Source organism: Schistocerca cancellata, chromosome 2 (assembly GCF_023864275.1).
Source record: "Schistocerca cancellata isolate TAMUIC-IGC-003103 chromosome 2, iqSchCanc2.1, whole genome shotgun sequence".
In the NCBI taxonomy this organism is placed as follows: Eukaryota; Metazoa; Arthropoda; class Insecta; order Orthoptera; family Acrididae; genus Schistocerca; species Schistocerca cancellata.
Window position 1 is genome coordinate 990,948,921 of NC_064627.1, and position 14,893 is coordinate 990,963,813.

Consider the following 14,893-nt stretch of genomic DNA (forward strand, 5'->3'; position numbering starts at 1 on the left):
AGGAAAAAGATTGAAAGAAAAAAATTCTGACACGAATGAAAACTAATTTAGTGATGGACAGAAAAATCATTAAAGAAGTCAGGATTTATGATTCAAAAAGCAATTCACATACTGAAGAAATAAAAGCATGGTACGAAAAAACTGCTGCAACTAATTAATGAAAATAAAAAACGTAAAATCTTTATAGTAATTTTGTACTAAAGTGCAACACAGGCAAAGAAGAAAACCAATTATTTTGAAATGTGGGTTCGGATAAGGATCCAAAGGGTTTCATGGGCAGTAAAAGAAAAAGACATATGTCTGTCTAGGTCTCTTGCAGATTTTAGCATATGAAAGTACAAAAATCAGTTGAGTCTTCTGTCTTCTGTATTTGCATGGTAAAACAGAGGGTTTAAGGTGAAAAGGAAAGCGGAGGCTAAGATGAATAGGTCAAATCAGTGACAGCACTAAGATATCCTTGGAAGATTTGAAGAACAAGAAAGAATCCAGTAATAAGAGGGCATGCTGAAAAGTGAAGCCTCCGAATTTGTGTGGAAACTCTTAAATCTTTATAAATAAAATAAACTTTATTACCATTTTACATCTTTATTCCCCATGTAGTCACCCTGGCGAGAAACATTTCTCCCAATTAGAGACCAGTTTGTTGTTACAGCCTCAGTACAATGTTCGATTTTGTTGATGGAGCCACAACTGCACCTCCACTTGTGCTGCTTCATCACTATCAAAGTGAATTCCTTGAAGGTGTTCTTAAAGTTTTGGGAACAGATTAAAATCAGTTGGGGCCTAGTTTGGAGGGTGAGCGATGACAGTGAACCCACAGTGTGATTGTTACAATACTCTCGTGTGATCTGGCATGTCATGCTGACAGAGTAGGTGCTCCACATGTGCTCAAACTCTTTCAATTCATGCTTTCAGTTTTCTGAGGGTCTCCAGTACCTCGCAGACTTTACAGTTGCGCCTTTAGGCATAAAGTATATCCTAGAACATGACGAGCATTCCTTCGCCTCTCCAATTTTTTTGGTCTCGGTGATCCTTTGCGGCAGAACACTAATGCTCTCTTGTTTTCAGGGTCAAAACGGTGAAGCTACTATCACTTGTCACGACGTTGTTAAAAAGCCCATCACCTTCACACTCAAAACACAAAAGAAATTGATGACAGATGTCCAATCTCATCTGTTTCATGTTAGGAGAGAGTATTCGATGCACCCACAGTGCACACAGTTTTCTGTACCACAGTTCTGCAGTGATGGCCTATACATGCTCTCATGACATGCTCTCATGACATGTCACACTTACCTGAGAGTTATGTCTGTGTTATCTGATAATTGTCTGATAAGTTCATCAACCGAATTCCAACGAATCATCAGCTGCCATATGTTGTTGTCCATTCCAAGTTCTGTCGCACACATCGAGGTTAGCATCACTGTTTCCTTCATTACAAACAAGAACAATGAAGGTACGCGCATATGGAATAGGTTCACGAATTCTTAAGTAAGAGAACCCAACGTCATTCTCAATAGCGAGTGTTCACTAAAGACACGGGTATTGTCAGGAGTACCCCCAGGGTAGTGTGACAGGACCACTATTGTTTTCTATATACATAAATGTTTGTGGTGGACAGGGTGCACAGCAAACCCTGCAGTTTTTTACTGATGATGCTGGGTGTATGGGAAGGTGTCCAAAGCGAGTGACTGCACGACAATACAAGACAAGACAGAAAATTTCTAGTTAGCGCTAAGAATGACAGCTGGCTCTAAACGTAGAAAAATGCAAGTTAATGCATCATTAGTAGTGTGCTGCTCAACACGATCATGTCGTTTAAATATCTAGGTGTAATGTTGCAAAGCTATATGAAATGGAATGAGCACCTAAGGATTGTAGTAGGCAAATGGTCGACTTCAGTTTACTGGAAGAATTTTAGGGAAGTTTGGTTCACCTGTAAAGGAGACTACATATAGGACACTAGTGCAATCCATTCTAGAGTACTGCCAAGTGTTTAGGACTTGCACCAGGTTGGACTGAAGGAAGACATCGAAGCAATTCAGAGTCAGGCTGGTAGACCTGTTATCGTAGGTTTGAACACCAATTAAGTATTAAAGGGGGATGTAGGCAAAATTGATCAAAAATGGAAAAAAAAAATATTGTCACCAGATACTTCTGTAGCATGTTCGAAATAATGTCTCCAATTTTCACAGATTAATTCAAACTACAAATGATAGAAAAGCTGTCTTGTTTCAATCACTGCACAGCGCCACACCCACTTTTCTAAATGACACTCTTCTTGTTTGCAATGTTTTATTACTTCCTGCTGTCATAAAAGGTTTGGAAGAGTACAGACCAATTTAAGTCTTGTTACCTTTGCCTTCCACTAGCTATTTTTGGCAGGTTATTGACTGTGGTGCAGAAACAAACATTTCAGTTCTGCTGTTAGTGTGAGAATTACAACTGTGTTCAAGCTATTTTTTTTTTATTTATTATTTAAAATGCCAAGATATAGTGGTAAAGTGTTTAAGAAAGTGGCTAAAGCTCGCCATTTACGTGTGAATAAACATTTTCTATAAGTGAGGCGATGTAATTCAGCAGAAGATAATTGTGAAGAGACAATGAGCAGTTCATACAGTGGTGTGAGCTGTGTGCATTCCCAGTGGGAGGGAACTTACAAAATGAGAATATTGTTGGGAATATTTCTTTGGCCCAGGAAGACTCCCAAAAATTAGGAATTTATGAAAATTTTTAGATTTTGAATGTTTTAACACTTATTAACAGTTAAAGAACCTTAAAACTAGGTTAACTAGGTAAATTCACACATTTTAATCCAAGATTTATCATTCCATGTATTAATTTCCTTGCAAATTTCATGCGAAACATCATTTAACATAAGTCTGGAAGAAAAAAATAATTTAAAATATTCACTAGGCCTACTATTTTTAGGCAAGAGTTGAAACCCCACATTTCTCTGAATGAAATCTAGACTTACAAAATATTTCTCTGGAGGTGTAATTCTCAACCAGCCATCATCTGTAGTATATTTTAATTTTTCCAAACGAATGACCAGAGGTGTTTCACTGTCAGAATTCAAAGACACCTCATTTCCTGCGATGAATTATGATTTATAAATTTATTTTCTGAAATATCGCTAACACTTTCACTTTTAGGATCTTTAACTAATATTATACCATGTTTTATGTCAATAACATCACTTGTATCTTCAAATAAATCATAAATCTCAGCCAGTTTATTCCCAAAATGCTAATTAATGACTAATGTTTACAAAATTCACATGAGTCTAAAATAAACTTTATAGCCTAAAATATCTCTAACACCAACAGAAAACTTAACAAATTAAATAAACAAACTTCCTTGTGCATTTTAGCAACTTTAGTTTCTCACTAGATGGCATATCAATAACTCAGTTTTTCTGAAGGTTGGTTACTTTGACATTGGCAGTTCTAGGAAATGTAAGTCGTAAATTTCAACACTTGGCAGTTCTAGGGCTAATTCTTTGATATTTAAAACATTGAAAACAAAAAATGTGTGTATTTCTAACAACAACTATAACATTTTTTCACATTTTGGTTATTTTTCTGATATTTTTATTCAATTATAATATTTTTGAACAAATAAGAGTGTTTGTGTTTTTTTTAATCACACAATTACCACACTGACCAATTAATTTGAGCGATTTCATTTTTAAAATAGTAAATTTCCAGATATTTTATTTAATTATAATTTTATCTTAAAATATATTTCAGTTCTTTAATTTGATTTAACCTAATAATTACTGCTTTTACTTATTAAGAGTTTTTTGAGCTATCTTGCTACTTAATCATAAATTCCCTGGAATTTATGCATTTTGGGAATTTTTCTTCGATTTTAAATTCCCAGGAATTTTACAACGTTAGGTTCACAGAAGAAACTTTGAACTGGTTTAGAGTTTCAGTCCACTAAAGACAAAGTGAATAATGGTTTTAGGATAATTGATTTAGAAATTGTGTGTTCTTTTATTAGAAATTCGCGTGCATGTGGTAACTGTGGCAATAAATCTTAAAGATTATATGACAGCAATGAGAGAGATGGTATTGTGTGTATTATGCACTTGTTTTGTGACAATTGTCAAACTGACATTCAATTCAAAACATCAACTGCTACGAATTGGGTATATGAAGCCAACATAAGATTCTGCTATGGGATGAGATGTGTTAGTGTTGGAAGGGAAGGTAACAATTTGTTTTGCGCAATAATGAATATGCCATCTCCGACTGCCTTGTACTCAACACTAAACAATCATCTTTTGAATGCCTTGGAAACAGAATGCAATAGCAGTTTGTCACCAGCATGAAAGAGGCAGTTTTATTTAACAAAGACATTCAGACAGATGTAAATGACCCTTTGCCTTCTATAGATCTATGTGTTTCATGTGATAGCACATGGATGAAAAGGGCACACCCCCTTACATAATGTTTCATTAGTTATAAGTGTTGGCACAGGAAAAAGTTTTGGATTTGCAGGTCATGTCCAAATATTGCTCTATTTGTGCACAGAGGAACACGTTAGATAATAAGGAGGGAGAGAGAATGGGAAAACACAAAATAATTTTCAGCAAGAATTATGATGGTTCTAGAAGTGGCATGGAGCCTGCAGGAATGAAATTAATAATTGATTGGAGTGAAATGAGTTAGATATGTGAAATATCTTGGTGATGGAAATTCTAGTGCTTTCAAATCTGCTGTAGATAGCAAGCCATGTGGAAATGGATGCAACACTGAAAAGCTAGAGTGTGTGGGGCACATTCAGAGGAGGATGGACAGGAGACATCCAAAACGAGAACAAAAAGGTGTAAAACTCAAAGATGAAAAGCCACTGGGTGGGCCACAACACCTGACTGACAAAGATCCACAATTTGCAAATATGTTATGGTAAGGCAATAAGGCAAAACACTGGAGATTTGAAGGCAATGCTGAAGGTAGTACGGGCAATATTTTTTCAACAAGTTGTCCACTTACAAGAGGCATGTACTTGAATTGTGTGGTGTATCCTGGTGCAAATATAAGCAGGCAAAAGCAGAAAACAAAACCTATTCACATACCTGAAGCAGTTTCAAACACCATAAAGCCAACACTCCAGTTTCTAGCTCATCCAGATTTGTTACAGAAATGTTCCCATGGTGGAACACAAAACCCAAATGCTAACTTCAACAGTCATTTGGAAGAGACACCCAAAAACAATATTTAGCTCATCTACTGTTAATACTGCCACATACGATGCATGTTTAATGATGGTAACATTGGAAGAATAAGGACCCTTACTGGGCTAGGATTTGTTGCAGGTTGCTTGACCGAGAAGCTACTGAAGCAGATAGATACTGCGTATGTTGCACATTCTGAACTGTCTGTTAAGGATATAGCCAAAAGGGCACACCAGAAACATCAAATAAAAAGCACATACATGAAGAGCAAGACAACCAAATGTATGGTTATGGTCAATATTAAGGTACTAGTTTATGGTGTAAATCCTTGCAAAATCTTTTATGTGCATTTCCCGAAACATTCATTTTTCAGTGTATAAGGAACATTTTCGCCTGAACCATTGGAGACAAAAAAGAGAAATCTCAGCAGACTTTGTTCATAGTATAACACAACTTCCTGTGGTACAAACTTTTTTTTTTCCTAAGTGTATTTCTGTCAAAATTATTTACTTTTCTGTGAAACTGAAATTGCTTTGTTTCAAACACATAATTTTCTTTAAATAAATTGTAAGAGCTCTAAAACTGATATTAAAAAACTGTTCCACACATCTGCTTATCTGATTATTAAGAATTACCTACCACAATATGAAAGTTTTAAGTAAAGTAATTTTTGTGAAAATGTTCCCTGATTTGCAACAATACCATGATCAAATTTTTTGAAAAAAAAAAAAAACATTTGAAAAAATTCCTCGCTTCTAATATCTTTCGAACACCAAAAACTGTCAGATTATGGAAACACATCTATTTTCTCCCATGTTCCCCCTTACGGAGATGCTTCGGGAACTCACATGGAAATCTCTGGAGGGAAAGCTATGTTCTTTTCAAGGAAGACTACTGAGAATATTTAGAGAATTGCCATTTGTAGCAGACTACAGAACAATTCTACTGCCACTAACACTCATTTCACACACCAACAACAAAGGTGAGACAATGGAAATTGGGGCTCATATAGAGGCATCTGTATTGTCGTCATTTTTCCCTTGTTCTACCTGTAAGGGGTGCAGGCAAGGAAATGACCAGTAGTGGGGCAGGGTCCCCACCACCACACACGTACAGTGGCTTGCAAGGACTTATGTAGACGTCACATATTACTGATGTCAATACAATCATCTGCATCTTCATGGATACTCTGCATATCACATTTAAGTGCCTGGCAGAGGGTCCATTGACCACCTTCACAATTCTCTATTATTCCAACCTCGTATAGCGCACGGAAAGAACGAACACCTATATCTTTCTGTACGAGCTCTGGTTCCTTTATTTTATCGTGGTGATCGGTTCACCCAATATAGGTCAGTGTCTTAACAAAATATTTGTGCATTTGGAGGAGAAAGTCGGTGATTAGAATTTCTTGAGAAGATTCCGTCGCAACAAAAAACACCTTTCATTTAATGATGTCCAGCCTACATACTGTATCATTTCAGTGAAACTCTCTCCCATATTTCACGATAATACAAAACGTGCTGCCCTTCTATGAACTTTTTCGATGTCCTCCGTCAGTCCTAAGGATCCCACACTGCACAGCAGTATTCTAAAACAGGATGGACAAGCATGGTGTAGGCAGCCTCCTTAGTAGATCTGTTACATTTTCTAAGTGTCCTGCCAATAAAACGCAGTCTGGTTTGCCTTCCCCACAACATTTTCTATGTGTTCCTTCCAATTTAAGTTGTTCGTAATTGCCATTCCTCGGTACTTAGCTGAATTTATGGCCTTTATATTTGACTGATTTTTCATGTAATCAAAGTTTAATGGATTCCTCTTAGCACTCATGTGGATGACCTCACACTTTTCGTTATTTAGGGTTAACTGCTTATTTTTGCACCATTCGGATATCTTTTCTTAATTGTTATACAGTTTGTTTTGATCTTCTGATGACTTTATTATTCGATAAATGACAGCGTCATCTGCAAACAACCTAAGATGGCTGCTCAGATTGTCTCCCAAATCGTTTATATAGATAAGGAACAGCAACGGGCCTATAACACTATCTTGGGGAATGCCATAAATCTCTTCTGTTTTACTCGAAGACTTTCCGTCAATTACTACAAACTGTGGCCTCTCTGACAGGACATCACAAATCCAGTCACATAACTGAGACGACCATAAGCACACAATTTCACTATAAGCCGTTAGTGGGGTACAGTGTCAAAAGCCTTCTGGAAATCCAGAAATATGAAATCTATCTGAAATCCCTTGTCAATAGCACTCAACACTTCATGCAAATAAAGAGCTAGTTGTGTTTCATAAAATGATGTTTTCTAAACCCGTGTTGACTTTGTGTCAATATACCGTTTTCTTCAAGGTAATTCATAATGTTCAAACCCAATATATGTTCCAGAATCCGGCTGCATATCGATGTTAATGAAATGGGCCTGTAATTATGTGGATTACTCCTACTACCCTCCTTGAATACTGGTATGACCTGTGCAGCTTTCCAGTCTTTGGGTACAGATCTTTCATCGAATGAATGGCTGTATATGATTGTTAAGTATGGAGCTAATGCATCAGCATACTCTGAAAGGAATCTAATTGGCATACAGTCTGACCAGAAGACTTGCTTTTATTGTGACTTCAGTTGCTTCACTACTCTGATGATATTTATTTCTACGTTACTCATGTTGGCAGCTGTCCTTGATTCGAATTCTGGAATATCTACTTTGTCTTCTTTTGTGAAGGCATTTCAGAAGGTTGTGTTAGTAACTCTGCTTTGGCAGCACTGTCTTTGACAGTATCTCCATTGCTATCGTGCTGAGAAGGCATTGTTGTTTCTTGCCGCTAACATACTTCACATATGACCAGAACCTCTTAAGATTTTCTGTCAGGTTTCGAAACGAAGTTTCATTGTGGAAACTGTTATAAGCATCTCACGTTGAAGTCCACGCTAAATTTCGAGCTTCTGTAAAAGATCGCCAATCTGCACACAGCTTCCATTCTTCTATGTATTTCTACTGGAGGCATGATTTCTGTGGTTATAAACTATGACATGTAACACCTCAAACAATATTGAGAACAGAATAAAAATTCAGACGCATTACTTTTCTGCATGCCCTCGTATATGACCGGGCATCACTCATGTCTCTAGGAGAAAGAGAGGTCGAGTTCAGCCTAGTATGTAAACAATAGTGAAGAATTTGCTAAAGACTAAAAAAATTTTGAAACTTGTAAAGACAATGTACAGAAATCTGTTCACCTGCTAAATGAAATTTCTTTAAGAAATAACTGAAAAATCTTGATAGGAAAAACTATGTTCTTGACATTTTGACAGAAAGACTAATAAATAGTTTTAACTGTGCTTGAGAAGATGTAGTGTGAAACACTGCAAAAAGAGGTGGATTGTTCACTCAGAAAAAAGTCAAATGGCCTAAGGCGGATGAGAAGTACTATTCAAGAGTGTCAACTGCGCATTATTTCTACATGTCCAAATTGGCAATTCGAGTTCTGTAATTTCCCTAACTCCAGTTAATCCACAACCAAAACTCCTTGTATTAATTTATTATGAAACATGAGCAATACCTTATTTTCTATGGGCAGCAGGATGTAAGTATAGCGATAACAAATGTTCCCATTTACAAATTCAACTGAAGATGTTCAAATTTCATCAATGAAAGAACAACACACGTCCAATAGAAGTAAGTTCAAGAGAAAGTGAACAGATTTAGCTAAGTAAGATGCTGAAGGAAAAGAAGTTACTAGACTGATAGGAACAATTAGTAAATTTTTATGAGGAAGAATGCAGAATTGTATGTTATAAAAACCTACAGACAGTTGCATATAACTTGCATTACCACAGGTACCACCACAGAAATTGTTACCCATGCCCCTTCAGTGAGTTATCAATGGCAGGAACTCTAAGAGTCATAATTTTCAGAATAGGCTATGTATCATTAACTATACTTACAATCAAGAATAGGAACAGTTATGTTACATTATCTTGCTTTGCCATGTTGACAGTTAAGATGCATTACTAGGCACAATGGGGTTTGTCAACCGTTGGTTGTAAGTAACCAGTGTGAGAATAGCAGAAAAGTGTGTTCTGAATTTGTGCTAATGAATAAAAAGTTATGTCCTATGTTCTGATCACAATATAACCTTAGAATGTGCAGCATATCCAAAAAGAAGTCAAGAACATCCAGTAGCTACAGCAGAAGTATAGCCTGTGTCTCAAAATAATCACTATCTCTGACTGTGCCGTTGTTTCAAGAAATGTCTGAGAGCAATGAACACACACTGGCAAACATTGAAAGCTTTTAATTTACAGCAAAGAACACACTATTGCTTGTTTTATTACCCTTTTGGTTACATGATACTGATGTTCTGTAAACCTATAAGGGCACTACAGGAAGATTGGGGGTCAAGAGGAATGTTTGACAGTAGTTGTCCCTTGTGATCTGTGATATAATGTTAATGGCTGCTGTGACTTCACCTTCTGGTAGCCCTCCCTTCCTTCTTTTTGGGGAGGGGTTAATTGGTCCAGCCACTGAATGTGAAAGAAAAAACACTGATTGTGGCAAAACTGATCTGTAGCTTAGCCCAAGGTTTAGGTAGATAGATGACCTGGTAGAGAGTAGGTGAAGCTAATGAATGTGAAAAAAAAAAAACCTAGTTGTGGTGACAGACGGATCTGTAGCTTAAGCCATATGAAAAAAATTCACTGGTGTGATGTTCACAGCAACCACAGTACTTATGCTTGTAGTATGTTTCCTGCATCATTGGTGAAAGCCAATGGCTAGTATAGAATATTCCTCTTTATCTGAAAACTGTGCTGGCAGCCGCCACCCTTACAGTTAACTTCAGCCACCCATTGTTACTAGCAATTGTTTTAATTCTTATACTATTACTCGGTAGATATGATTTATATATATTTCAGATCTTTATTGTACATATTGAAATATTACCTCTGCTGCAACAGTTGTCTTGGAATCCTTTCTCACATCTCCTACTAAGCAGATTCTGGTACAGACAGTCAGAGGATCTGAAACCATTGATAAATCTTACATCTAGATTAAAGCTCTAACATTACTAAATTTTTACTAAATTTGAATCAATTAAACACCAAATATCATACACTCAGACAAAATATTTCAATGCCTGCTTCCAAACATGCATTTTTATAAAGGTGGAACTAGAATATACTTCTTACCAAAACAGTTTATAATCTAATAAACTATGTATCTGTGATACTAAAGAAAGTGTAGGCCTACATGAAAATAAATAATAATATCTGAAGGTAAGTTATGTATTGGGCTCTTCCTGATGTCTTGGATGTGGTGACAGACTAATCCGTAGCAGCCCTCATTCTACATTAGGTTGGAAGGTGTCAATTTGGATGTGATTACACAAAGCCAATGAATGTGAATGCAGAAAATCTAAGTGTGGTAACAAATTGACCAGTAGCGAAGCCAACTGTTTACATTCATGCCATACTGACTTTCACCAACAAATCTTGCAACTAAACTTACATCTATTTTTAATATGAACCCTGTTACTAAGAAATAGGAGAAAATGCTGTACATCAAAATTTGGGACTGCAGAGAGGAACGACAGTATGGACACAAAATCTAACAAATTTGGTTCAAGCCATGTGCTTGTAGTTGCACATTTTTTCAAGATACAATGACTGACACACTGTATTTTGCACTATGTGTGTACAACTTATTTTGTCTAACATTAACTGCAGTTTAAAACATTTAGCATGTCAGTGTAGTTTCCCTTCTCCACGAAGTAGCCTAATTTCTTTCTCAATTAAAATAGCACTTCTGCAAGAGCTTTGGTTACCTGAAAGACCAATGTTTCACTGTAGTTTGATACCCACATTTAAAAGCACACTAATTTATAACTTGCGGAGTACAGACTACTTCAATAGGACCTACTCCTCAGCAACACTAAGTCATATAAACTTGGTGTTCAAGCCAACCTAGTGATTCACAAGTTCTTTATTTTTCCATATACATGGGTGCTGACAGATGTGAAAATTACCGAACAATCAGTTTAATAAGCCACAGCTGCAAAATACTAACATGAATTCTTTACAGACGAATGGAAAAACTAGTAGAAGCCGACCTCGGGGAAGATCAGTTTGGATTCCGTAGAAATACTGTAACACGTGAGGCAATACTGACCTTACGACTTATCTTAGAAGAAAGATTAAGGAAAGGCAAACCTACGTTTCTAGCATTTGTAGACTTAGAGAAAACTTTTGACAATGTTGACTGGAATACTCTCTTTCAAATTCTAAAGGTGGCAGGGGTAAAATACAGGGAGCGAAAGGCTATTTACAATTTCTACAGAAACCAGGTGGCAGTTATAAGAGTCGAGGGACATGAAAGGGAAGCAGTGGTTTGGAAGGGAGTAAGACAGGGTTGTAGCCTATCCCCGATGTTATTCAATCTGTATATTGAACAAGCAGTAAAGGAAACAAAAGAAAAATTCGGAGTAGGTATTAAAATCCATGGAGAAGAAATAAAAACTTTGAGGTTCGCCGATGACATTGTAATTCTGTCAGAGACAGCAAAGTACTTGGAAGAGCAGTTGAATGGAATGGATGGTGTCTTGAAGGGAGGATCTAAGATGAACATCAACAAAAGCAAAACGAGGATAATGGAATGTAGTCGAATTAAGTCGGGTGATGTTGAGGGTATTAGATTAGGAAATGAGACACGTAAAGTAGTAAAGGAGTTTTGCTATTTGGGGAGCAAAATAACTGATGATGGTCGATGTAGAGAAGATGTAAAATGTAGACTGGCAATGGCAAGGAAAGCGTTTCTGAAGAAGAGGAATTTTTTAACATCGAGTATAGATTTAAGTGTCAGGAAGTCATTTCTGAAAGTATTTGTATGGAGTGTAGCCATGTATGGAAGTGAAACATGGACAGTAAATAGTTTGGACAAGAAGAGAATAGAAGCTTTCGAAATATGGTGCTACAGAAGAATGCTGAAAATTAGATGGGTAGATCACATAACTAATGAGGAAGTACTGAATAGGATTGGGGAGGAAGAGAAGTTTGTGGCACAACTTGACCAGAAGAAGGGATCGGTTGGTAGGACATGTTCTGAGGCATCAAGGGATCACCAATTTAGTATTGGAGGGCAGCGCGGAGGGTAAAAATCGTAGGGGGAGACCAAGAGATGAATACACTAAGCAGATTCAGAAGGATGTAGGTTGCAGTAGGTACTGGGATATGAAGAAGCTTGCACAGGACAGAGTAGCATGGAGAGCTGCATCAAACCAGTCTCAGAACTGAAGACCACAACAACAACAACATACATGGGTACAAAAAAAAAACTTTACCATGCTAGTGGTAACTACATTTCCTTCACCTCCATTGAAACATGAACTAGGAATATTACAAACAATAGGAATGAATTCACAAGCTAATGAGGTGGAATTCTCACCACTGTCCATTTTGAACATAGCCCTGTTCTTCCTGCTAGAGTGCTGTCGTGCGCCCATCACAGACAAAAACAACAGCCATAATCCGCAATAGTAAATTACGTTACAGCAGTTTATCATAAAATATCCTGAAATTTACGAAACTGTCACAATAGGCTATGTTGTGTATAAAGCAATTTGATACAACCCCCTCTTCTACACTGCATAAATAAATTCAATCAACAAATACTTGTGTTTCACTCTGTAGAAAAACGCGTCCACTACTTTTTAACCCACTACACATTCCTCGCAATTACCATACCACGAAACAAGTGCATACTTTTAATTAACGAATGCTGCTGTTAACCCGTTATGGTACATTTACTTTCCTGAAACCATTAATGAGATGACAGTTATCTTGTAATTCTATGTGGCTGCTCTGGGACTTGGCAGACAAAAGATGCAACATAACTCCATGGGCAAATATTTTGATCCTTCGTGCAGTTCCGTTGGAAATTAAATATGTAATTTTCACTACTGAATTCGTGTTCTTCATCATAAATCTAACGCCTACAAATGGATTGTAGCAGGAACGTCTGTAGGCGTAACCAATGTCAAACCATACGTCACATTTAGAATCCAAGTCCACAAACAAGTGAGTCTGACAAGACGACGACATGGAGTTTGAGCCACCATACAAGGTCTTTACTTCTCAAAAAAATATAAGTTTACAGCACAAATTTTGCCCTTCTATATTTTTTCGAGAACAGGCTACTGAATCGCTGCACATAGTTTACGACTAAGTTCACGCTAATACGAAAAAGAAGCTGCAATCAGTAGTTTTGTGAATACTTTGCTTATGTCCGTATGTTATGAAAGAGGCGTAAAGCTTCTACGCGGCTCACTCTTAAAATTCACTAACCTCTAAAATTCACGTCGGCCAAACAAACGGCTGCCTCGTCCATCTTGTTAAAACAGCACGCCAATCTTCAAAATGCCTATTCTTTCAAAAAACTTTTGATGCACTGAATTCCTTAACTTGATGTAAACTATACGTCTCATCGTCACAAATGTTGTCCACATAGATCTAAAGTCAAAAGAGGATTCCAATGCTTTTTGTTTTTTTTCCGCACACACACACGCATTTACAACAAACTCAAAACTCCAGTGCCATTCAAATACTTCGCTTCCATGATTGGCTGATTTGATCACGTGACTGTTCTCAGAGACAAATTACCTCATAGTCAACCTTCAAAGCGTACGAGGCTGCTTAGCGTCAGTGACGTCTCCCATTTATGAGTCATAGATCAATTGCCTTCCATTTTCATAAAAAACAATCTGTAATTGCTTTGTAAATAAAAATGTCCTTCACAAGCGGGTGCTATCACAAAAGTAGTCGACTGCTAGACGGTTGAGAAGCATCACTCTATGCTTCTTCTGGATACCGCTCACTTACATACTTCTCTTGTTACGAAGAGCTTCAGAACATTCATTCTCACATCGTGCCCGTAATTTCTTTTATGATCGACGACCTTTAGGGATATGGAACAAGACAAGTTCCACATTTACAGAGAAAAACAGCCCCTGCTGACTGGCATAAAGTATACTAACAAAAATTAATGACTACCCTGTAGGGCTCATCGGTTAAAGTTGTGAATAGTTTTATTTAATAACCTGAATGTCATTTAAATATCGTTGTCTTACTAGCCACAAATTGTTTTGAGCTCTTTCCCACAATGGAAGTGTTATTATCGTTGTTAAGCGTTAATCAGGACACATTTAAGAAACTAATGTGTTTCAACTGCGAAAAACTTGTGTTACTCCTAAATACCCAAATAGGTTATGGGCGTAGTCGTACTACTATGTAATCTGAAGTAAATTGAAGAAACACAAGTTTTAAGTTTCGTACATAAGTGACAGGTAAATTTTGAAATCAACGTATTTCGATTTTCGTATACTGAAGTAACTTTTGGGAGTCAGTTTGTGAATTTCGACAATGCGTTCGACAAGAGTCTACTGGAAGGGCAATGAAACTGAATACAAGGAAATTTCTGTCTACGTGATATTTTTGAGCACTTGACGTTATTGAAGGTAGGTTAGTTAAATTGTAGAATCTGCGGAAGATGCAACTGGTCACGTAAAACAGACATGTAAGAACGCATTAAATAATTATCTTAAGGCTGCCAGCAACGTTTGCATTGTATCGACTGCGAATATGGCAGAGGAAACATCGCAAAAAATAAAGCATCTTAATAAATCTCTTGAAGCATGGGCAGAATT

General features: G+C 37.0%; 1 protein-coding gene across 5 annotated transcripts in view; it reads right to left on the reverse strand.

Annotated features, from left to right (window-relative positions):
- LOC126162966 (protein ECT2) overlaps nucleotides 1–13,824 on the reverse strand; it is a 231,247-nt gene extending 217,423 nt beyond the window's left edge. For 2 of the 5 annotated variants that reach the window (XM_049919808.1, XM_049919806.1), the window contains exons 1-2: nucleotides 13,536–13,824; nucleotides 10,141–10,217 (exon numbers count right to left, since the gene is read on the reverse strand). In XM_049919808.1, coding sequence (XP_049775765.1) covers nucleotides 10,141–10,217; nucleotides 13,536–13,578 — 120 coding nt within the window. In that variant the 5' untranslated portion in view covers nucleotides 13,579–13,824. The remainder of the gene's footprint in view (nucleotides 1–10,140; nucleotides 10,218–13,535) is intronic. The other 3 variants (XM_049919810.1, XM_049919809.1, XM_049919807.1) reach the window with 2 other exon arrangements.
- Nucleotides 13,825–14,893: the final 1,069 nt, after the last annotated feature.